We start from the raw sequence: 23,911 nt of genomic DNA on the forward strand, positions 1-23,911 counted from the left end.
TATCTGTGGAACTTCTCTGAGAAAAAGATTAAAGGAGATTAAGCCATTATTTATCATTTTACATGAAACATCTCAAAGATGAATTGAGCCACACTTTAAAGGGCCCAGGGCCTCAAACTGCCGACTGGAGATTTTATGGCTTCGAGCGAAGCCGTCTATCTGAGGGAGTCGTGACATTATGATGGTTTTGATCTTTTTTAAGCTGCAGCGATTCCTTCAATACTTCCAGGATATCATGTTGCTAAGTAACATGAGGCGAAACTGACAAATATTATTAAATACAAATAAACCGAAGCGGCATACTGGCAGTGGTTTATTTGTGTAGTTTCATTCCACGTTGAGATTTCTCTTCATTTGAAAAAAGTGATGTTAAAAAAATTAAACAAAAAAAAAAAAGAAAAGAAAACTGCTCAGTGTAAAATTCTGCCTGTAGCTACACTCCAACACAAACTCCTCAACATGGAGTGTTGGAGTTGACCGTGACCTCTGACCTCTCTGTGCAAGTGAAGGAGAGAGCAGAAGAACCAGAGCAGATCACATCCATCATCAGAAATGACCAGCAGGTGGTTCTCGTTTCACTAAATAATAATAGATAATTATAGATTTACCGAGTGACAGTCCCTCACCAGCTATAGCCTCAAAAGGCATTCTGGGAAATGTAGGAAAAGATTTACTGTAATAGGCAGGTTAAAGGCAAAGAAAAAAAACTCCTGGAATGCACAAAGTGATAATATCTAATAGTTTTAGAGCAATTCATGGGATTTCTTCCATTAAGCTTGATGAAATAAAGAGGTCAGGCATTTTCTTGAAGAGATAATAATGTTTTATTTAATGAAAATGTCTCATAGTTTATATGTATAGCATGTAAACTAATCTCCTCGTCAAGTGTTTCTGTCCGTGTGAAAGAAAAAGGAGACAGAGATGTTTCCAGGGAGGGAGTTAAAACATATCATTACTTTACAAAGAGGGGGGGGTTTACTGTACTTATGTCTTCACAAAGACTTCAGCTTTTCAGAGATTTCAAAAGCTTGGCATTAATGGAGGAAGGTTTCCCACCATTAGTGATGAACATGTTTATACTGTATTATCTGCTTTGTTCTAACTGTATCACAAAAGTAATTCAAAACCTGATAAGAGCAGCTATGAAGATTAACAAGGTTGCTCAGCAAATCAACAACACAGAGACAAACAAAGAGATTAATCCTCAAACTGAGATTATTTGCCTGTTTTAGTGGCATTTAACACAACAAGTATTTATTTAAAAAGGATGCATCACATTACACATCATGCACAGAGCGTCTGGTATTGTTGTGGTCAGGTATAGATGGTGGTTGAGGTAGATGAGCGTTTGACAGATACAGAGTGGAGTTTGCAGGAGGTCACCCTGCAGCCGGTGGTTACTGACAGGCTTTTAAATCCCAGAGTAAACACTCTACAGCTCCCCTAACTGCAGGGTAACATTAACCCTCATCAATCAAACTTCACAGTAAAGCGCCTACGCTCTCCGAAATATCAGGGGCATAACGACTGCAGCTCTCATGCTTCATACCATCACACATTCTTCTGTAACAATACAGCAGCGTAAACCTATCACAGAGATGTTTTAGAAGAATTATCGCTCATTATAAAATCATCCTTTTGTTCATCTTTCTGTTCATCAACGCAAAAAAAGGTGAACAGTGCTTGTTGTGGTTGGTGTTATTCTGGTTTGGCTAAGGCGTACGACTGCGAGGCAAATAATTCCAGTTTGAGAAAATGTTTCTACTTCTTGAGCCAATAAAACAAATCTGAAAATATACTGTCACATAGCTGAAAACAGAGCTGTTTGTCTTTGCTCAAGAAAAGCTGACATCTCTGGAATTCATGGGTTTCACAAGGCAGCTACGAAAGGCTGAAACGACTGAGCTCTGGAGATGTAATCAGATCATTATCCTTCTATAATGCATCTTTATGTATTGTATGTAACACCTGGACTTAAAGTGATAACAAGATGTAACATACCTCTATAGCCACACAAAACACCAAACAGAAGATAAACAAACAAGAAAAAAACACTAAATCCATCACATATCAGGTTGCTGGCCTCTTGGTCAATCGCCCTTGTAAATGTTCTTCTCACCAGCAGATCATAAATAACTAATAAATCACAATAAATCACAGCCAGAGTCTTTACAAACACAATCAGCTCAGCATGTGTGTGTGTCTGAGTGCTTGGATTTGCTCTGCAGACCCCTAACCATATAAAATACTCTATCTTATCTCTGTTTTCGTTCCAGATTCGCAAAAACACTCATAAACCCATAACACACACTCAGCCATTGTTCCATGTTTCACTTGGAGCAGATGATGATGATGTACGTTATCAGACTCTGAACGCGCAGCACCGGCCAAAAACCATTAGCTTTTTTTTTCCTTTTCTCGAAATAAGGCGGGTGTGCCGTGAGGCCAAAATACCCAGAGAGGATTGTCCAGAAAAATGATCTGTGTTATTAGCTGTGAGAGATGGTCTTAAATCGTAGGTGTCAGCACAGGAGGTCAGGGTGAGGACTTACTTTACTCCTTTAATGGTTTCTTCCACAACCATCGTTATCATGTTTTTATTGCTTCACACTTTATTGCGTCACACGTCCTGTTGTTGAGCACTGGTGGATTAACAGGAGCCTGGTTGGTGCCTCGCTTGCGATCACATTTGTAACCCACGTTTTCGCAATCGAACCTGTAAGTGAACATGGCATCTTCCTTGATACATGACGTATGATTGATTGCTCTCAGCTCTAGCTTCCCCATTTTGACTCTGCATCATTTTGGACTACTTCAGACACCGGCTGCTCCACAAAGGAAGAGCAGTCACACTTGTTATAACTTGAGAAGTGAGATATAAGATTCTGTTTTTCAAGTCATCGGCAGCGTTTCTGTGGTTTTCTGCCACGGGTGGGAGTGCAATGTGTTTCATATCCTGTTGGTTTTATATAGATTACCTTCGTACAGCTAATGATGCAATGTTGGAAAAAAACAACTCCTACATGACAGGAGGACATGTTATCATGACAGTTATCACCTTTGCTGATGTCAGTTTCCTCATTTCTCTGTGAAGCTTTGTCAGTTTAGGACAGCTTCTAGTTTCAAATGAACAAACACTGCTAAACCCTCCATCCACCTACTAGTTCATGTAGGATCTGAGTATAATTTGTAGCCCTTCCACCTCATGTACTGACCCTGTACCTACAACATCTTCTTCATCAGTATTTCAGTGAATGTGTTGCAGATTATCAATACATCACTTCAAACTGGAATTTCCCCAGGCACCTTCAAAACAGCTGTAAAACTCATAGTGAAGAAGAGTAACACTCTGACCATTTTATCAAAGGGAGACAGTTGTATGTCAGTCTTGGAAATCATCATTAGAGAGATGTTTGTGTCCATACTTATGCTGATGACACACAACTATACATCTCTGCTAGGTCCAGCAGTGTATCCTGGACCTAGCCCATTTAAGGCTCTGTCAATTTAAAATTGATTCTAAATGTTACAGGAAGTCTAGAACTGCTGAAACTGGAGTGATGTACTCTCTCCTCTTCTGGTTAGTAGCTGCAGAGTTTTAGATGAGCTGAAGTCTCTCAGTGTCAGTAGTCTGTATCTTATGCATTTTATGTAATTCAATTCGATTGTGTGGAATTTATCCTTATTACATTACATCTTTTGATGGGTTTTATTGTTTTTTAATGCTACAATCTACCTTTGTCAATTTTATCTCTAATTGTTAACTCTTAACTGTTTTCATGTGAAGCACTAAGTGCATGTAATTTCTTTTGATGTGAAGTAGTTTGAACTGAGCTGTCTATAGGAATGGTGCTACACAAATAAAGTCTATTATCATTATCACTACTTACTTAGTAATCATTACTATTACTCTAATATTGTTGATATATTGTGTCAGTCAAGGACTTCCTCTCTCTCTCTCCCTCTTGCTCTCTCTCTGTTTCCTGTCAATGTGAAGAAGAAAGGTGAATTGAGGAAGAAAAAAAGGGGAAGGACAGCTGGGCGAGACATTTTTAGATATAAGATAAGACAGGGATAGACGAAACACGACACTGAGAACAACTGGCTGCAGAGACAAACCAACAGGAGGAAAGTGAAATAACTAACTGGAGTTAAATAATCCGACTGAGCATCCAAAACCAACATGATGAAGAGTTTTCTCCTACTCATCCTCTCACTAATGACAGGTAACAACATTAACGCTCCCTGATTTCTCATGTTACAGGCCGATAAATGTTACATAACAAACTGCTGCTATACAAAATTCAACATATTGTGTGGTCTGGTCAAAAATGTTTTCTGTTACTTCACTACAGCCACAAATATGAGTAGAGCTCTTAGAGTAATATAATGTCTTGCAGTATTCTACTGTAAAACTCAATAAATCCAGTAACCAACCAACAAACTGATATGTTTGGGGAAAAAAGTTTAATTTAAAACTAAAAGTCAAACCTATTTCCATTTTTATCCTGAATTTTAAAGCCACTAGGATTTTTAAAAAAGTCTGACTTTGGCGACCCCAGGTGGTCGAATCTGAAAAGACACTGTGGCAGAGCAAACAGCAGCATCTGGCTTAAAATGAGTCCAAAACATTAATAATACAACAAAAACAAAATCACAAATTCTAACAACTTAATAAACTAACAGGACTGTATCTTAAAATCTATACTGAGGTTTTAGGAGCAGAAGCTTTTCTGCATGTTTAGAAATAACTAATAACTACTCAGGAATAACTACGCTATATAAAAATACATAAACAAGTTTAACTGAGCACCTGTGTAATCTGCTGATTAACCCAGGTCTGTTTCCTGGCATGATTCAGATGTTTCGTTGATAGAGAGTTTACAGCTCTGAGGTTGTTACAGTGTCAGACATGATGTGAACTTTTCTCTTTGATCAACAGCCTGTGGGGACGATCATGAAGTAAAGGGATGCTCAGAAGGATGGGTTGAATTCAGCTGCAAATATGATGTAAGAAAAGGAAAAAATCAAAACATCAGAGTAGATACTCCCAGAGATACAACCATTCAATGCAAGAAAAATGATATGTGGGAACACCAAGGGAGATATTCCCTGTACCATGACACAAAAAATACAAATCTCAGGGTGGTCATCAAACAACTGGAATCTAAAGACTTTGGGAAGTACAAATGTAAATTTCACAACGGAGACTCATTAGAAAAAGTGAAATTGAAAAAAGGTAAGAAATGTTCCATGTGGTTTTTTATTACTTTAATTACTTTCTGTTGTTCTCTTGTAGTTTATTATTATTATTATTATTATTGTTATTGTTATTATTAGCAGTAGTTGCAGTAGTAGTAGTAGTATCTGTCAATTAGGTTTGTAAAGCCATCACTAAAAAAAGATGTAAAAAAGAAATAATAGAAATGTAACACCATAACACGTCATTACATTAGAAATGCATGAACTGACATTTCCACTTCTATCATCTACATACAGCAGCTGACCAAGTCTGAAAAACAGAAATCAATTTTCATAAAGCACACATCACAAATCATGACATAATAAATCTGACATTTTCTGCCCTTTTTTTTTTTCAGTAGAGACGCATCACTGCCAGACACCATTTACTCAAACTGTGTACACAACAGCTAAAACCAACTTCACATGTGATTACTCAAACAATCACTCCAAAGGGAAACACTCCCGTAAAAAAAGGTCCAGTGAGGACAGGTCCAGACTCTATTTTTTCTGCAAAGATACACGTGGCATCTGTGAGGACATTTTATCAACAGAATCTCCTAAAAGGTCAAATGGGAGTTTCACTCTCACAGATATCAGTGGGGGTTTCAACGTTTCCATCAGTCATGTGTCCTCACAGGATGAAGGTGTCTACTGGTGTGGAGTGGAAGCAAAGAATGGAGACCGTGCAGCACGCAAAAAAATACATCTGAAGGTTCAACGTGAGTAATTAACATCTGCAGCCTCTGAGGTTTAATCATATATGAAGGCATGACTCAATTATGTTGACGAATACTTGTTTTTTTGGATGAGAAGTCACAATTTCTGTTCACTTTTTTGCCAGTGTGTAAAAACCCAACATCTGGCAAACACTGTCCATCCAGCTTGACTGCATTTGAGCACTAAGCATCACTGATGTTTTCACTGAGTCCACCTCCCCGACTGCATAACTTCTCCATTTGGTTCATTTTGCGTCTCAGCAGTAGGAGGATTTAGTATCAAAGCAAAAGCACGTCTCTGGTAATATTTCTGTAAACTCTGTCTGTGGCAGCATCTGGAGGTAACAGACTGTTGTAAGGAAATGCCACAGAATAGAGATTTTTCCACTGGGTGGTAAACTTATGCCAGTGTTTCCTACTCCATCCATTTTAGTTTCCTGTGACCGAACATCAGCCAGAACTAGGATCTCTCCCGTTTCTCTGGGTCGTTTGGTTAGCGAGGTAGCACCCACCATAACCATGATGACCATGGTTTCTATCCACAGAACCACTGCTCATTGGGTGTTGTTGTTGTTGTTTTTGGCACTACTCTGAGTAAACCCCAGAGACTGTTGAGGATCAGCAGGTTAGAAATACTCAAACCAGGCACCAACAACATACTGATCACATTACCTAAAGCTCCTGACCATGAACTGCATGAATAAGCAGATGTCCAGGTGTTCCTAATGAGGTGCTCAGTGACTATATTTTGCCATTCTATCTATAATCTGTTTTATCTATTTTCAGAGCCTACAACTACTCCTCCACCAAAGCCCTCCAACCAACCAGTTACTGTAACTTCTACTGCTTCCACCTCTTCAACCCAGTCAACTACTGCTCAGACTACTGCCCAAATTACTGTGTCTGCTATGAGACAAGGTGAGAAAGTTCTTTCTCTGAAACCTAATGCAGCAAAATAAAGACAAAGAGGAAGACGATGCTTACATAACGGCTGGTCGTTCTTTAGTTGTGTGGTTTTCTCTTGCAGGTGGCTTGTGGATACCTGGATTTATTATTGCGGTCATCTGTGTCGCTGTGTTGGTGCTTATTTTTGTTCTCGTGTACAAACGTAAGAGATTAACCTTTTTCATGTGTAGAGTTTGATATCTGTCTAGCTCTCAGTGTCATGTTCATCTCTATGGACCCACAACCATCAAATCATTAAGTCATATTAAATGATAACAAACTGGTGAATAAAAGCAGGTGTAACTCTGTGGTTTCATTCCTGGTCAGCTGTACTATGGGTCCGGGTAGTTGATTAGTTTCTTTTACTTGTTAATTTCTTCCATTTCTGATCTTTCCTCATTCTCCTCTCTGCCAGGATATAAAGTGTCAAAAAACACAAATGTTGGAGCACAGAACAAGAAAGAGGTATGAGCACATAACTTTGTGAATTATTGAACTCTGTTTATTCTGTCTGTAATGGGCTACAAGGAATTAGCTCTAAAGTCTTGCCAGAAAACATACTGTAGTGATGTTAACATGAATTTCAGCTAACACTCATTTCTGAGAATAAACAATGGTTAAGTTATAAAATAAGAAAGCAAAGCCTACAGCCATGCTAGCAGCTCAGTGCTAGTGTCAGCATGCTAAATTGCATGCTGATTATCTAGCAGGTACAATGCATAGCATGTTCTTGATGCAAAGTGTTAGCATGCTAACAGCAGCTATTTGACACTTAGAAGAGCTCAGACTAATGGGTACATCCTCTGTTTTATGGAGTAAAAATATCCCTAAAAGAAACAAAAGCATGGTATTTCAAAAATATGGTTTCTGATGGTTTTGATTTATATCATGCTGACATGGGCTCAAGTGTTTGTTTTCCTGATAAGTCTGTTTTTAATTTGTTATTTGATGCTATAAAGAGTAAAAGTATTTAAGGTATTCATGCTGTATTTTTCATTCTAGACAGATTATGGCTATGCAGAGATACAAGAGAACCTCCAGAAACCAAAAACAGTTTATGTCACTGCCAACTTTCCCACAAACCATTCTGCCTTTGCGCCTTACTCCGAAGTCCAGTTTCAAAATGGCTCTGGTGAAGATGGTGGTCACACGTATTCTACCGTGAGTGACAGCGGCCAGCATCCGACCTACTCCACTGTCAATCACCCATCCAGTGTCTGAAGCCCCTGTTTATTCTACTGTCAACAAGCTGCAGTAGAACAAGTCCAGACAGTTTTCAGTTTGTTTATTTCTAAGAGAGAGAATAAATGTACTGTGTTGGAAAGACAGTACTGCCCGCTCTGTATCATTGTGGTTTAATATGTTTTTATGAAAAGATTATGTATAATTTTGAGGGAAACACCTTTTTTTACAGTTTGGGTTAACCTGATATATTTTACAGAAACAGCTAATCAGTTACCAAGATGTTATTGAAAAGACTGTATTTATGGTGAAAACAACATAAAGTGTCTTAAAAAGGTATTGGGGCCACCAGGAGCTGCCAGTGTTTGCTGATGGTGGTGCAGAGCGCTGTCTAACATGTCGCTCACATAGGTCTTCAACTGGGTTGATATCTGGTCACTCATTCTCATTAAAACCATTCAGTGATCCCTCACTGTCATGGGCACTGTCATTTAGCTTCACTCATTTTTAGATTTTTCCTTTAATCTGTCACCCCTCTGTATAAAAATTATGCTACATGTATACATTATAATATATGTACTATCCTTTGTTTGTTTGGTTGGTTGGTTGTCTTTTTCCCTGTGTTTTGGGAAAGTGTTTAAAGTGTTCGTGGTGCTTATATGTGTTATGTAAGGGGAACAATATCTACCTTTTTTTGGGAATGGGTTGTTTTGTCTTTTGTCTTTACTAGAATACTTAATTTTTTTTCATTTACAATATGTGTGACATTATTCATTTTGCTTCAAGCTTTAATCACAGGATTCACAGCAACACCAGCTGAGAAAAAGAGGGGAAACGTTATATAATTTGTGGTTTGCTGAAAATACTGTGGAGACCACAGGAACCTAATGAAATCAAAACTAAAAGTCACATCACAGGCTCATCGCATCGTCTACCTCCTCTGTGTAAATAACATGAAGCAATTAAATAAGGAACATACAACAACCCTCAGACTAATACGTCTTTGTCACAATGAAGAAGGAGCTCAGTGGTCACCATTTTGACAGTGATGGTGATCATTTTCTCAGACAGATTGTGTGTAGCCAACACAATGCAATGATTAGAAAACCTACTAATCTACTACACAAGAGCTGACACGACCAACTGCCACATTCATTAAGAGGCACGACAAGTCAGGGTTCAGTGCACAGCGAGTATCTACTGTGTATCCACTGAGGCAGCAGCCACCGTGTAGCCACTTCACTAAAGGAGGAACATGTCTGCGTAATGAAACTGTTCTGCATGGGCCATGACACCAGCTGTCATTAGGCCCATGAGAAATATACAAGGAAACAGATACTTGATGTGATATAAGGACAAAAGACTTCAGAATTTCCTGGATGAGGGGTGTGTTTTGACAGTATATGAACTCTTCCACTGCATATAGACTGAACTGTGAGATAAACAGGCTTCAGAGCTGCACCTAAGCTTTATAATGGCAGGGAAAATCCTGTTAAGGAAGTTCAGAATCATCTTACTTGTTGTGACTGAAATCTGCTGATCAAGATGTTATCATGTTCAATAACTCTACTGGGTGAGAGAGATGAGGTATCACTGTATGAATATTGTAATGTGCAAAGACACTGACAGTGAGAGAAAGAAAGAAAGAAAAAAAAGGAAGAAGAATAGAAGGGGCTGGGTTACCTAAAATAGAAACCCACTGGAGATCAACCAACAAAAGTAAAGAGGAGCTGATGAGAACAACTTGAGTTAAACTGTCTCTCTCAGGACTTCAGCACCAAGATGAACAAGATGAGGAGTTTTCTTCTACTTGTCCTCTCACTGCTGACAGGTAAAAACAAGACTACTGTCTGATTACTGATATTACTGATCTGATAGTTACAGCCCTGTCTCTGAAGACATGCACCTATTTCCTGTAGGGTGGTGTTGGTTACTGCTCTTTTTGTCTGAAACATGGGCCTCAGTAGCAGCATTACTGCAGAACAGTACTGTATGATATCTCAACAACATATATTAAATACAACACTGATACAGCTGTTAATAAAAAGTTTTAGTTTCCTGCTAAAAATGCTCAGGGACATGGGCATTATTTGCAATTTGATGCAGCCTATTAAAGAAAACAGGAAGTGAAGCTTTTTTTGAAAGAAAGATTAATGTATGTTGAATTTTTCTTAATGATTAAGACGTAAATATGAGTTGCTGATATTGATCTAGGACACAACAAGACATATTTTTCTGTGCCACTTTTCTTCAAGCTTCTTTTGGCTGCCATTTTAAGCTCTGAAAATATTTCCTGCTGCTGTAGCGTTACTGTCAAATTAACAGATAAATAAATAACCAGCTGTTTATGAGGCTTATTACTATAAACTTCTATTTTTTGTTACAGACACATGTTCATCAAAGTGTTACATTTGCTCTCAAAAACCTTGGTTTGTGCAACAACCTGCTGATAAATACTGAGAGGTTATTAACCAACACTGAACACTGGTTCAAACTGTCTCAAAGAGGAAAATAACAGCAGGAGTGGTGTTTTCAGCAGATAAATCCTGTCTATTAGCTAACTTCTTCACTGCAGATTAATTTTATTTTTATCTTTTTCCCCATTTCCTCCTCTTGGAACATGGGAAAGGTAAAAACTGCCTTTTCTGGCGCTGTTTTTATTTCAAGAGCTGGAAGATAGCATGTGAAAACAAAATATTGTATGGAACTTAAATAATAGATAGATAGATAGATAGATAGATAGATAGATAGATAGATCTCAAAAGTACTGTTTGAGATCATTCAGACTGAGGGCTCCTGATCAAAAGATATATCAATCTGAACAGACTACCAAATAAAAATAAAATTAAACATTTTGATAGAGCATTAATTCAGATCACTGCAGCAGCTGAGATTGTTTCAGTATCTAACATGATGTGAACTTTTCTCTTTATCTTCTCTACAGGATGTGAGGCCACGTCTGAACTGAGGGGATGTGTAGGAGGATGGATTGAATTCATGTGTAATTATTCTACAACAACAGGACAAAATCAAAGTTTTGTGATTGAATCCCCTCATCTGACCACTGAAGACAGAAGTTAAGGGATGGGATGGCAGATTTCATCTGTACAATGACACCAAAAATAAGAAAGTGAAGTTGTTGGTTATCAAACAACTTAGTGTAAAGGATGCTTGGAAATACAGCTGTAAACCTGACACAAGACAAACTTATTCTGTGAAACTGAATTTATCAGATGGTAAGATATTTCAGTTCATTTATCTGTGAATCATTCTATCAAAAAAGTGCTGCTAATATATTATTTGGGAAAATTTACAGTCACAACACACTACACAACCTCGTTGATAGGACAGAATCAACGCAACTCCATGTGGTCCACAGAAGTCTTTATAATAATTAATCATTGATTAATTATGCCCATCCCTAGTTTTAGCCATTAACATACTGTACTACTACTTTACTAATAATATTTCAAACAGACTCGACAAATACTGAAACCATTTTGTCATTATAATGTACAACGTGTGTCACAGCATTGCAGTGTTACATCTTACTTATTTGGAATTTATACTTCATTAATAGATGATAACAGTTGCCAGGAACAGTTTATTAATCTATTCAAATTCCCTGCAGAACAGCTAAAAACCACAAACAAATGTAACAACCTAGGAAAAGATTTTAAGGCCAGTTTCTAATTTTCTGCAGAGAGAAGTGACAAAATGTTATCAACAAAAGTCAAATGGTTCACTTTCACAGCAGCAACAAAAGCTTCAACATGACAACATCACATACAATGATATAAAATAAATTTGACGTCTTTTATCTTTGTTTTTATCTTTAGGAAAGAACGGCTGCCAGAAACCATTTATTCAAACTGCGTACAGAACAGCTAAAACCACCATCATCTGTGATTACCCAGAAAATAAAGACAAGTCCAGACTCAAGTTTTTCTGCAAACAGACAGGAGACATCTGTGAGGAAATATTATCAACAGAATCTTCTAAAAGGTTAAATGGGAGGTTCACTCTCAGAGACAATGACAGAGGCTTCAACATTTCCATCAGTAACGTGTCCTCAGACGATGCTGGTGTCTACTGGTGTGGACTGAAATCAAATGACAAATATCACCGTGCTGCACGAAAAAAAATACAACTAGAGGTTCAAGGTGAGTAATTAACATCTGCAGCCTCTGAGGTTTGACCATACATATATTAATGACTAAATTATGTTGACAAATACTTTAAGAAGTAAGCTAATGTTTTATTTAACCTCTGTGTCTGTCTACAGGTATTACAAACTTCACAAGATCCCCAACTGTTGGACAGAATATCTCATACTGGTGTAAGTACCAAACAAACAATCCTCCCACTGATAAATTCATTTGTAAAGGGGAAGATCCATCTATATGTCAACATCTAGTCAGCACCACACAGCCCAACATGGACAATGGGAAGTTTTCTATGAAGGACGACACAGGGAAGAGAAACATCACCATAACAGTGAGAAACCTAACAACAGACGACACTGGGACATACTGGTGTGGAGCAGAAACCACTGACAAAGGACGCAGCAACCTGTTCTTCAACAGATTGTTGATGACCGTAGGTGAGTCATGTTAATTTATTGTCTGGATGTTATCTGACCCTGGTTCAGACTGTAGGTGGACTGATCTGAATTTGGGTTTTTCTGTTCACTGCACTTTGTATGAAGTTAACTGATAAATAAAAACTATTCATGGCCTTGTTTTTTAAAGAATCCTCACTTTCACTGTACAGGTGTGTGTTCTTGATCTGTTGAGTTTTTCAGCAAAACTCTTCCAACATGACAATTAGCGGTAGGGGAAATGAACCCTGTCATATTGTATGTGAAGATGGAGCTGTGTTTTCTGTCTGTAAACCATGAAAAGCGTTACACAGGAGGAAGAGGTTAAATACTGAAACTATGAGTGGGAAGACAGGAAGGTGACGTGATGCTAAACGTTTTCATTTCCTGCTCTAATGATGTTTAACTATGTTTAAAAAAATATTTCAAACAATACCAAAGATTCAGGTATTTAAATCAAACATTAACTTTCACCTCAACCAGTGTGAGATAAATGTTAAAATGAATTATCTCAGATCACAACTTCCATGAGACGTTTACTGCCAAACGAGGACAGTCACTGTTACTTATTAATACATATTAACTAATAACTTGATTAATGGACAGTGAATGTAACATAATTTGCTTTAAATGACTGTAAAAGAGTTTGACTTTCTGAGGTCTTTACACTGACTCAGTTTACATTAACAAAGGCTCAGCTTGTTTGTTTATGCTCTTGTTTTTATTTCCTGTTCTTCCCTTTTCTGTCGCTGTCAGAGGAAGCTGCAGCACGACTGATAAGCAATAATCAAATCTCCTCTGACAGCTGATCAGCTCTGAAGTTCCTACTGATTTACACACACAGATGTAACGTCTTCATTTAAAAAAAAAAAACTATCAGTGCTTTGTATTACACACTAAAAGTACAGGTTCATATTTTTAAAGTCTGTCTTAAAACAATATTCATATCCCTACATAAAGACTGACAGTGTTTCTGGTCACTGACTGTGATCCATCTAAATCAGTTTCTCTCTGAGATGAGTCCTCATTGTTAAATTCAGATTAAACCAATACAAGGCTGGTGTGCTGCACTTTTTTTTTTTGGCTCAGAGTTTCCAGGCAACCAGCACCGACCTCAGGAAGTTACACCCGCCTGCCGCACCATAACACACCACACTGTCATTTTTACAGAGGTTTGTGGAGGGATTAAACACACAAGATTTAATATGTTGATTAATGGTATTTAGAGGTGCTGCTAGACAAACAGGCTAACTGTTTCCCCCGATAAGTTAACCAGCTGCTGGTGGAAGCTTCATAAGAGTGCACTGCTTTACCTAATAACAAACTGTTACTGAGAAACTATTTAACTGTCTCCCAGAAAGCAAATAAACACATTTCTCCTAATGTCAACTATTCCTTTAAAAGGCTATTACACCTTAAACATTTTTCAGGTTTTGACTCGTCATAGTAGGAAAAGCTGAGGTGTCACTAATAACATTAATAACTGCTCTATTCTTAAGTGAATATATAAACAAACCCATAAGTTGTCATGTGGAATCAAACCTCTGGTCTGAGGGTTTTTTTTTATTTTTCTCAAAATGTTGAAATAAGAAATGTATTTTCTATTTTCTAAGTTTAGTCAAAGTTTACTTGATTTTTTCTGTCCCTTGTTGAGACCATATTAATTTATGAAAGCTCTCATGTACAACTTAAATGCTCTTTGTGTCTGTTTTCAGTGCCACCACCATCAACAACAGAACCACCTCCTGTTCCAACAACCCAGTTGACTACTGCATCTGCTCAGAGACATGGTGAGAGCATGTTTGATATCTTCAACCTTCTGCTGCAGGAGTCAGTTCAGTGGGAGGAGGAAGATGTTCTCATGTTTTAAATACAGTTCAGTTTCTGTAAAATTCCTCAACACAGACAGCTCTGGATGATGAAGACGTATACGTGTTGTCTGTATGTTTTCTGTGTTGTGTATCTTGCAGGTGGGTTGGAGAGAATCATCATTGTGATCCTTTGTGTAGCTGTGCTGCTGCTGCTGCTTGTGCTAATTTTGATCCTAATCAGGAAACGTAAGAGCTATTATCAGTCTGCACAACACAAAACACACATTCACACATTTATAATGTACACACAAAACCACATCTTTGTACTTCTCCATCATGTACAAATGTGATCTCAAACAAAGCCACAGCAGACACACTGTTAGTACTGACTAGACAAGACTTTTCATGTTGGAACAGTGGTACAGGAGGTGCTGACTGGAAATCAGGCCCTACTGTTTCTCAATTTGTTGAGAAGTGGTGAAATCAAAACGTCCTCCTGTTTATTAATTTCCTTTTTTGTTCTCTTCCTTTACTTTCTCGCAGGATTTTCACGTTCAAAAAACACAAAGAATGAAGCCAACGCACAGCACATCAGAGAGGTTAGTGTGTAAATGTCTCAGTGTGCAGGTTTATACTATATGTGCTGGAAAACTGAGAAATACTTCAGACAGCTCACACCACAATGACCCTGTTCAAACTGTATTTTCAGGCTAATATCTATGAGGAGATACAGGAGTGCCTCCAGAAGCCTGACACTGGAAATACAACAAACACAATTTATACCACGGCCAGCTTTCCCATGAACCCTCCTGCCTCACTGCATTACTCCACCATCAACTTCCAGAACAGCTCAGACAAAGGTGAGGCACGGATCCCCAGACCCAGCTCCTCCATCTGTGAGTATACTACTGTGAAGAAGCATCCAAAGTCCAGCCGACTCGCCTGTCGTTCAGCGATTCAGATCAACAGAGGATCCTCTCTACGCAACAGTCAACAAGCCACAGCAGCAGCAACCAGGAGGAAACATCAGCCCTGACAGGAAGATGTGAAATCTACAACATCTATGGCCGAGGTTTCAGTTCCATTCACTTTTGATATGAAATCCGGCTCAGACTCAGGAAATACACCAAGATATGTGGATGTTGGACCCTGTCAGTGACTTAAAGATACAGGATTAATCGTCCACCCTGTTCACGTCATCAAGGTTTTGTATCAGGACTTTGACGCTGATCTGTAAAGACTAGATTTGTTGTTGATTGTTGTAATTTACTCCTGAAGCCTGAAGCTCAGTTGAAATATGTTTTAGAGCCCCTACTGATACAGGATGACTTTTCATTAGTGTCATTTGTCCAAATCTCTGCACAGCTAATGATGTTCCCATCAGCCTCAGCTGCACTTTTATTTAGTGCTTATTAGTGCTTCAGAACTGCCTTAATTCTTCAACACGATGCTGGAAACATTCCTCAGAGATTCTGGTCCACATTGACATGACAGCATCACACTGCTGCTGCTGATCTGTCAGCTGCACATCCCAAAGAGACCGTAGAGACCGTTTAACTACAGTGAACTCATTGTCATGTTGAAGAAACGAGTCTGAGATGATCTGAGTTTTGTGACATGGAGCGTTACCCTGCATGGAAGCAGGAGGCAGCCTTCAGAGGATGGTACACTGTGGTCATAAAGGGATGGACATGGTCAGCAACAATACCCAGGTAGGCTGCAGTGTTTAAACGATGCTTAGCTGGTACTAAGGAGCCAAAAGTGTGCCAAGAAAATATCTCCCACACCATTACACCAGCAGCAGCCTGAAACCTTATTACAAGGTCAGATCCATGCTTTCATGTCCTTTACACCAAATTCTGACCCTACTACCTGAATGTCTCAGCATAAATCGTCTCATCAGACCAGGCAGCGTTTTTACAATCTTCTCCTGTCCAGTTCTGTTGAGCCTGTGTGAACTGTAGCCTCAGAGATAACACTAGATGGTTGTGCTGGAAAATCCCAGATCAGCAGTTTCTGAAATACTCAGACCAGCCCCTCTGCCACCGACAACCAAACCAAGGTCAAAGCCATTTAAATCACCTCTCTTGATATTTGTGTTAACAAGCAGATAAACAGGTGTACCACATAAAGTGACCAGTGACTTTATATACAGTTATGAGTAGGGCTGTATATAACGACAGATGACATAACAGCTCTCCAGATTCAGGGCTCCAGACTGCAAATATTTAATCGCATTTTGCAGCCAATTTTGGAGGCAGTGCAGCTAAATTTTAGATCTAGACGCACCAGTGTGACGTGTAAATATGCCCCCCGTTCTCAGGCCAGGTCCACTCTTTCCTATACATTGCTTTATCATTTATGTTCACGCTGCTTCTCTGTCCTCTTTGCTCTGTTATTTAGTAATAAAAAGATGGATGAGGATATGGAGGATGAGGAAATCACAGTTTAAATTCTTTCACTATGAGCCCTGTTTAACCTGTGATATTTTGTGATATAGATTTACTTCATTTTCTCCCATATTAAAGCTCAACTTAAATCATTCATGTACATTTAATAAATCCTTTCCTTTAAAGTAAAACAACACATTGTTATTTCGTGTTGCATTGAATGTGGATTTATGTTGCCTAACTTCCTTGATGTGATTAAAACGTGTAATCTGCTAATCAGATGTTATCATGTTCAATAACTCTTCTGGGCGAGAGAGATGATGTACTGTGATACTGTGATACACAAAAACTCACTGAGAGTAAAGGAAAGAGAGAAAGAAAAAGAGGAAGAAGATAAGAAGGGGCTGGGTTACCTAAAATAGAAACCCACTGGGATCAAACAACAAATGCAAAGAAGAAGTGATGAGAACAACTTGAGTTAAACTGTCTCTCTCAGGACTTCAGCACCAAGATGAACAAGATGAGGAGTTTTCTTCTACTCGTCCTCTCACTGCTGACAGGTAAAAAACACAGATGTTCCTACTGCTACAGCCCTTCCTCTGAAGACATGTACCTATTTCCCGTAGGGTGGTGTTGGTTTGTGTTTGTGCGACGACCCGCTGATAAATGCTGAGAGGTTATTAATCAACTCTGAACACTGGTTCAAACTGTCTCAAAGAGGAAAATAACAGCAGGAGCATTGTTTTCAGAAGACAAATCCTCTTTTTTACAGATTACTGACAGATTCATCTCAGAGCTCTGCTGATTCAGACTGATTGATCCACATGTTGTACGATATGTACATTTTGTTTCAGAACATGATCCAGTAATGTCTTAACCTCAGATATTCCTCAGAGTTGTGTCTCATTGTTGTGAGTTATTTCTGTGTGATTATAAATGTTTTCTTGTTCTCAGGTCTCTCTTTCTCTGATTAAATAAAGAAAAAATAAAAGTTGTTCTGAGACTTTTTCAGTATCGAACAAGATGTGAATTTTTCTCGTTCTTTGCTCTACAGGCTGTGAGGCCACGTCTGAAAGAAAGTGTCCAGGAGGATGGATTGAATTCATGTGTGCGCATTCTACAAATCAAAGAGAATATGAAGTAAAGGATAAGGGGAAAACGGATGACAAATCTCATCTGTACCAAGCTGGGAAAAACATCTGGTTGGTTAAAAAACAACGAAGTGATGATGTTAGGTACACCTGCAAAACGTTTTCAGCTGGTGGTAAGAGACATATTTAAAATCCAAGTAAAATTGAATTGCATGTTTTTGTCTGCACGAGGGAGAAATTTCTGTTTTATATTTTTTGGTTTCATGATGGTGTTAACCCAATTATTCCCAAATTAATTCTTACATGGAAGTAGTTTGAAACAACCAGGACTCTTCCTAGAGCTGGCAACCCAGCCTAACTGAGCGATCAGGGGAGAACCTGATGGTCATTCTGGCTGATGTTACTGACAGCAGATGGGCTGCTGATAGCTTTTCCTCAACGTAAATGGTTTACATGATCATGAAATTGGAGAATGGGAATAAATTTTAATACAGCACACATCACAAGTCACAATATAATGAATAAATTTGACGTCTTTTATCTTTGTTTTTATCTTTAGGAAAGAACGGCTGCCAGGAACCATTTAATCAAACTGCGTACAGAACAGCTAAAACCACCATCATCTGTGATTACCCAGAAAATAAAGACAAGTCCAGACTCAAGTTTTTCTGCAAAGACACAAATGGCATCTGTGAGGAAATATTAACAGAATCTTCTAAAAGTTCAAACAAGAGGTTCACTCTCACAGGCACTAAAAGGGACTTCAACATTTCCATCAGTAACGTGTCCTCAGACGATGCTGGTGTCTACTGGTGTGGACTGAAATCAAATGACAGAAGGCGTGCTACATTAAGACAAATACAACTGAAGGTTCAAAGTGAGTAATTCACATCTGCAGCCTCTGAGGTTTGATCCATATATTAAGGCATGACTAAACTATGTTGACAAATACTTTGAGATAGCAGTCACTACTAGATCATTTTGTCAATGTTTTATTTAACCTCTGTGTCTGTCTACAGGTATTACAAACTTCACAAGATCCTCAACTGTTGGACAGAATATCTCATACTGGTGTAAGGACCCACAAAATCCTCCCACTGATAAATTCATTTGTAAAGGGGAAGATCCATCTATATGTCAACGTCTAGTCAGCACCACACAGCCCAACATGGACAATGGGAAGTTTTCTATGAAGGACGACACAGGGAAGAGAAACATCACCATAACAGTGAGAAACCTAACAACAGACGACACTGGAACATACTGGTGTGGAGCAGAAACCACTGACAAAGGACGCAGCAACCTGTTCTTCCACACATTGTTGATGACCGTAGGTGAGTCATGTTAATTTATTGTCTGGATGTTATCTGACCCTGGTTCAGATTGTAGGTGGACTGATCTGAATTTGGGTTTTTCTGTTCACTGCACTTTGTATGAAGTTAACTGATAAATAAAAACTATTCATGGCCTTGTTTTTCAAAGAATCCTCACTTTCACTGTACAGGTGTGTGTTCTTGATCTGTTGAGTTTTTCAGCAAAACTCTTCCAACATGACAATTAGCGGTAGAGGAAATGAACCCTGTCATATTGTATGTGAAGATGGAGCTGTGTTTTCTGTCTGTAAACCATGAAAAGCGTTACACAGGAGGAAGAGGTTAAATACTGAAACTATGGGTGGGAAGACAGGTGAGATATGATGCTAAACATTTTCATGAAAGAGATGAGTCCTCAGTTAAACACTACATTGTAAAGTTTAGATTAAGCCAAGATGAGGCTTGTGTGCTGCACCTTTTTTCTTGCTCTGAGGAGTTGCCAGGCAACCAGCACAGACCTCAGGAAGTTACCACTTCCCACCAGTAAATAGTCAGATACATAACCCCCTCATTCTTTATGCTAAGCTAAGTGAACCAGCTGCTGGTGGAAGTTTTATAATTGTGCACTGGTTAAGCAAATAACAAACTGTTATTGAGAAACTAAAATGAAAACTGTCTGTGAGAACTCTAACTGATTACTTTAGTTTTATATGAACATTACCATTTGGCATATTCCTTTAAATTAAGCTGCAGGCTGAGACAGACAGCCCCTCCTCTTGCTGTCCTTTGATGAGAAATGAAATACTTTCATGTACATCTTAAGTGCACTTTGTGTTTGCCGTCAGTGCCACCATCAACACCAGAACCACCTCCTGTTCCAACAACCCAGTCAACTACTGCACCTGCTCAGAGTCGTGGTGAGAGCATGTTCAATATTTTCAACCCTCTGCTGCAGGAGTCAGTTTAGTCAGTTTCAGGTTCTGTAAAATGTGTGTTGACTGTGTTTTAATCGTTGTTTTCTGTGTTGTGTATCTTGCAGCTGGGCTACAGACGGTCATGATTGTGATCCCCTGTGTGGCTGTGTTGCTGCTGCTGCTGTTGCTAATTTCGTTTCTTATCTACAAACGTAAGAGAGCTTTTTTCAGTTTGCAAAACACGCACATTCACACAAATATATTGCACACACAAAACCACATCGGCATATATCTCCATCCTGTACAAATGTGATGTCAAACAAAGCCACAGCAGACACACTGTGAGATGTTTTTCATGTCGGGGAATGATCATCTTTGCTAATTTCTGGGGGAACATGGCAGTGGTTAAATCTTAAAGTCCATGTAAAGCAGCAAAACTAATGCTTTCTGAGTTAGTTACACTACAGCACCCAGCTAATTTTGAATGGTTAAAAATATATATAATATATATTTAATTAGGTTTCAAGGTCATCCAAAATGATTTGAGGCAGACTGCAGATCTCTGGGTTCCCCATCTGCAAAACATGACCAAAATGGAGACAAGACAAGTGACAACTTACACACATATCTACTCTTTGTCATAGCTATATGCTCATAAAATACTCATAAAGTACCCATGGATTAGCAATGTGTCTTCTTATGCAATCCGCTCAAGGGAAGGGGCTAATATAACATTACATGTGCTATATACAAACAAATCTCTGAATTTACTTTACACTGACTTTAATCAACATAAACAAACTGGTACGATCTTGTCAGTTCTTTCCTGGACAGTGGTACAGGAGGTGCTGACTGGAAATCAGGCCCTACTGTTTCTCAATTTGTTGAGAAGTGGTGAAATCAAAACGTCCTCCTGTTTATTAATTTCCTTTTTTGTTCTCTTCCTTTACTTTCTCGCAGGATTTTCACGTTCAAAAAACACAAAGAATGAAGCCAACGCACAGCACATCAGAGAGGTTAGTGTGTAAATGTCTCAGTGTGCAGGTTTATACTATATGTGCTGGAAAACTGAGAAATACTTCAGACAGCTCACACCACAATGACCCTGTTCAAACTGTATTTTCAGGCTAATATCTATGAGGAGATACAGGAGTGCCTCCAGAAGCCTGACACTGGAAATACAACAACCATAATTTATACCACGGCCAGCTTTCCCATGAACCCTCCTGCCTCACTGCATTACTCCACCATCAACTTCCAGAACAGCTCAGACAAAGGTGAGGCACGGATCCCCAGACCCAGCTCCTCCATCTGTGAGTATACTACTGTGAAGAGCATCCAAAGTCCAGCCGACTCGCCTGTCGTTCAGCGATCCAGATCAACAGAGGATCCTCTCTACACAACAGTCAACAAGCCACAGCAGCAGCAACCAGGAGGAAACATCAGCCCTGACAGGAAGATGTGAAATCTACAACATCTATGGCCGAGGTTTCAGTTCCACTTTTGATGTGTTTACAATGAAATCCAGCTCAGACTCAGAAAATACACCAAGATATTTGGATGTTGGATATCTTGTTCAAATATTTAAATACGTGTTATTCTTATTGTTAAAGAAAAACTCTGGTATTTTTGACTCTGGGCCTTATTTTTTCATGTTTTGGGCTTTAAATGATACTGCTTTAATACCGCTGTCTGAACTGGTTAGTTTGTGTTATTGTGTGACTCTCAGTGGTGGACCAAGTATTCATATCCTTAAAATAAGTAAAAGTACCACACCGTAACACAAACAAACTAGCAAATGAAGGCAGTGGTATTTGCGGTTTTCCTATCAGATGCAAAATACCAGAAATATCCTTTAATGTGTAGCTCTACTGGTCACTTGCTTAAAAGTAATAATTCTTAAGACTTAATGTACTTTTTTATTACTACTGTTTTTTATTCATTAGTATTTTTCTTTTGAAGATATTGTTTTATTTGATTTGTAGTAGCTGTTTTTTTACCACTGGTTGCTATTTAACGTATCTCAGAAAAGCCAAAGAACAGAGAATAACAGAATAAGTAAAATAAATGAGTTATTCAGATTCTGTCACTTCCTGATCATCTCTTATGTTTGTTATTTAATCTTATTAACACTCAACAACTGAACCAAGATGGCCTCATAGTGCTGTGAGAAATAACATCAGAGTGTCCTCAAGTATTTATTAGTTTCTGGGAAAGAGGGAAAAACAGTAAAATTCACCATAACTACTGGAACTACTTTTGATAACTAATGTAAAACGATGTCTAGAGAATCACACCATTCTCCAGTGTTGCCCTTTCATACAACTTTACACTGCAGAGCTGACGAGATAAAGTCTGGTTCATATCCAGTTTGATTGATTCAGACATTTGCATTCACACATACAACTCTACCAGGTAATGTCTACAACAGTTGAGGAGTGCAGCACATGTATAAAAGCAACTGCCTAACAAATTGTGTTTAAGGTGTTGGTTTCATATTTTCATACTTGGCTGTAAAGGGTTCATCACAATCAGTGTTTCACATCTGCATCAGAGCAGAAACCTTTGCTCTTTTCGTCACCACAGTTAAAACCTCAACTACAAACATCACTGACAGATAGAGGTGTTCCTGACAACTTGCAGATTGTACATGATAATTTAAGCCAATCACATGGCTGTTGCTCAGCCTCATGACAAATCTAACAGATAAGCAGGTGTGAACTAATCTCCACTGAGACAATCAAGGCGTTGCTGCCACTTGATTTTGTGAACCAAATTAAAGCCAGTTCATACTAAGGAAGAGGAGAAGGCGTGCACGTCACGGTCACACTAACCCCTTTAACAAGGTTTTAATCATTTTTCACAGACGAAAAAGCATCATCAGATTACAGCGTTAACACCAGACCAACAGAATAAAGATTAATGAGTGATTCTTTTACTGATGTTCATATACTGAGGACCTTTTTACGACTCTTTGCCTCCATCTGAAGCTTTTAAATCTACAGACTCTGGTAGATGTGGCGTTGCTCACTGTCAAACACAACAAGCTCCAGACTCTCTCTGAATAACCGCAGAAACCTTTGTGCTTGTGTGCACATCAGTTTTTCCATCAAACTCTGTTAACATAGGCGACCATATCAGTCATTCGTTTAGACTCTATCACACTACAGGGGGAGTAGAAACTTTCAAGTTCAACATACCTCATATTAATGAGAAAACAGCTGAGCCTCTGTGAAGATGTCTTCTCATTTTGCCATAAGGCCAGTAAGAATCAGAATAATTTCTGTTGCCAAGTAAGTTAGTATACTGGTGCCAAAATAGTGATAATAATCTAAGTAAGAAAGATAAGAAAGTAAAAGTAGAAAGCCAGTACTGTTTTACAAGTGTAGAGTGCATTGTAAGAGTGATAGTTCAGGGAGATGTGTGTGGGCAGGATAAGAGTCTGTGCCAAAAGAGGGGATGTATATCTTTATGTTGAGGCCAGCTGCAGATGGGAAGAAACTGTTCTTGTGGCGTGAGGATTTAGTTCTGATGGACTGCAGCCTCCAGGGTGGGAGGGGTTAGACATAAAGAGTTAAACCCACATCCTGTCTCAAGCTGCAGGTGGATTCAAACCAGCTGCTCCAGAACCAGCACGACCTTACAGCCACAAATGAATCCATCGCACCACCACGCACCCTTCAAGCTCCTCTAGATTGCAAAGCT

At 38.8% G+C, this 23,911-nt stretch overlaps 3 protein-coding genes across 12 annotated transcripts in view; 2 read left to right on the top strand and 1 right to left on the bottom strand.

Annotated features, from left to right (window-relative positions):
* Positions 1–23,911, bottom strand: part of angpt4 (angiopoietin 4) — a 71,837-nt gene that overhangs the window by 47,660 nt on the left and 266 nt on the right. The window lies entirely within an intron of this gene.
* Positions 4,015–9,007, top strand: LOC108901475 (CMRF35-like molecule 1). Its single transcript, XM_018702949.2, has 7 exons — positions 4,015–4,226; positions 4,943–5,239; positions 5,601–5,963; positions 6,747–6,878; positions 6,988–7,068; positions 7,321–7,370; positions 7,908–9,007. The coding sequence occupies exons 1-7, from the start codon at positions 4,184–4,186 to the stop codon at positions 8,124–8,126; spliced, it is 1,185 nt and encodes a 394-aa protein (XP_018558465.1). The 5' UTR covers positions 4,015–4,183; the 3' UTR covers positions 8,127–9,007.
* On the top strand, positions 9,553–22,285 carry LOC108901474 (CMRF35-like molecule 8). 10 transcript variants are annotated; one of them, XM_051074288.1, is made up of 9 exons: positions 9,553–9,918; positions 11,032–11,163; positions 11,927–12,250; positions 12,373–12,426; positions 19,128–19,313; positions 20,138–20,209; positions 20,332–20,418; positions 21,167–21,222; positions 21,333–22,285. In XM_051074288.1, exons 1-9 carry the CDS (start codon positions 9,870–9,872, stop codon positions 21,669–21,671), a joined length of 1,299 nt encoding a protein of 432 aa, XP_050930245.1. In that variant the 5' UTR covers positions 9,553–9,869; the 3' UTR covers positions 21,672–22,285. The 10 variants fall into 10 exon arrangements, with proteins under 10 accessions (XP_050930245.1, XP_050930243.1, XP_050930244.1 ...); XM_051074287.1 differs by lacking the exon at positions 12,373–12,426 and adding an exon at positions 18,702–18,856 and having other exon boundaries at positions 9,556–9,918; positions 11,927–12,092; positions 18,999–19,313; XM_051074283.1 differs by lacking the exons at positions 19,128–19,313; positions 20,138–20,209; positions 20,332–20,418; positions 21,167–21,222 and adding exons at positions 14,403–14,477; positions 14,658–14,744; positions 15,042–15,097; positions 15,208–15,358 and having other exon boundaries at positions 9,563–9,918; positions 12,373–12,690; positions 21,484–22,285.

The sequence above is a fragment of the Lates calcarifer genome, linkage group LG12 (genome assembly GCF_001640805.2).
Source record: "Lates calcarifer isolate ASB-BC8 linkage group LG12, TLL_Latcal_v3, whole genome shotgun sequence".
In the NCBI taxonomy this organism is placed as follows: domain Eukaryota; kingdom Metazoa; phylum Chordata; class Actinopteri; family Centropomidae; genus Lates; species Lates calcarifer.

What these genes read in the sequence shown, in the direction of transcription:
- LOC108901474 (XM_051074282.1), top strand. Translation starts at nt 17,400, where the DNA reads ATGAACAAGATGAGGAGTTTTCTTCTACTCGTCCTCTCACTGCTGACA. An exon ending in CGTCCTCTCACTGCTGACAG is followed by an intron (nt 17,449 to 17,942) that starts GTAAAAAACACA and finishes TTTGCTCTACAG; the next exon opens with GCTGTGAGGCCACGTCTGAA. An exon ending in CACATTGTTGATGACCGTAG is followed by an intron (nt 19,314 to 20,137) that starts GTGAGTCATGTT and finishes GTTTGCCGTCAG; the next exon opens with TGCCACCATCAACACCAGAA.
- LOC108901475 (XM_018702949.2), top strand. Translation starts at nt 4,184, where the DNA reads ATGATGAAGAGTTTTCTCCTACTCATCCTCTCACTAATGACAG. An exon ending in CATCCTCTCACTAATGACAG is followed by an intron (nt 4,227 to 4,942) that starts GTAACAACATTA and finishes TTTGATCAACAG; the next exon opens with CCTGTGGGGACGATCATGAA. An exon ending in GAGCACAGAACAAGAAAGAG is followed by an intron (nt 7,371 to 7,907) that starts GTATGAGCACAT and finishes TTTTCATTCTAG; the next exon opens with ACAGATTATGGCTATGCAGA.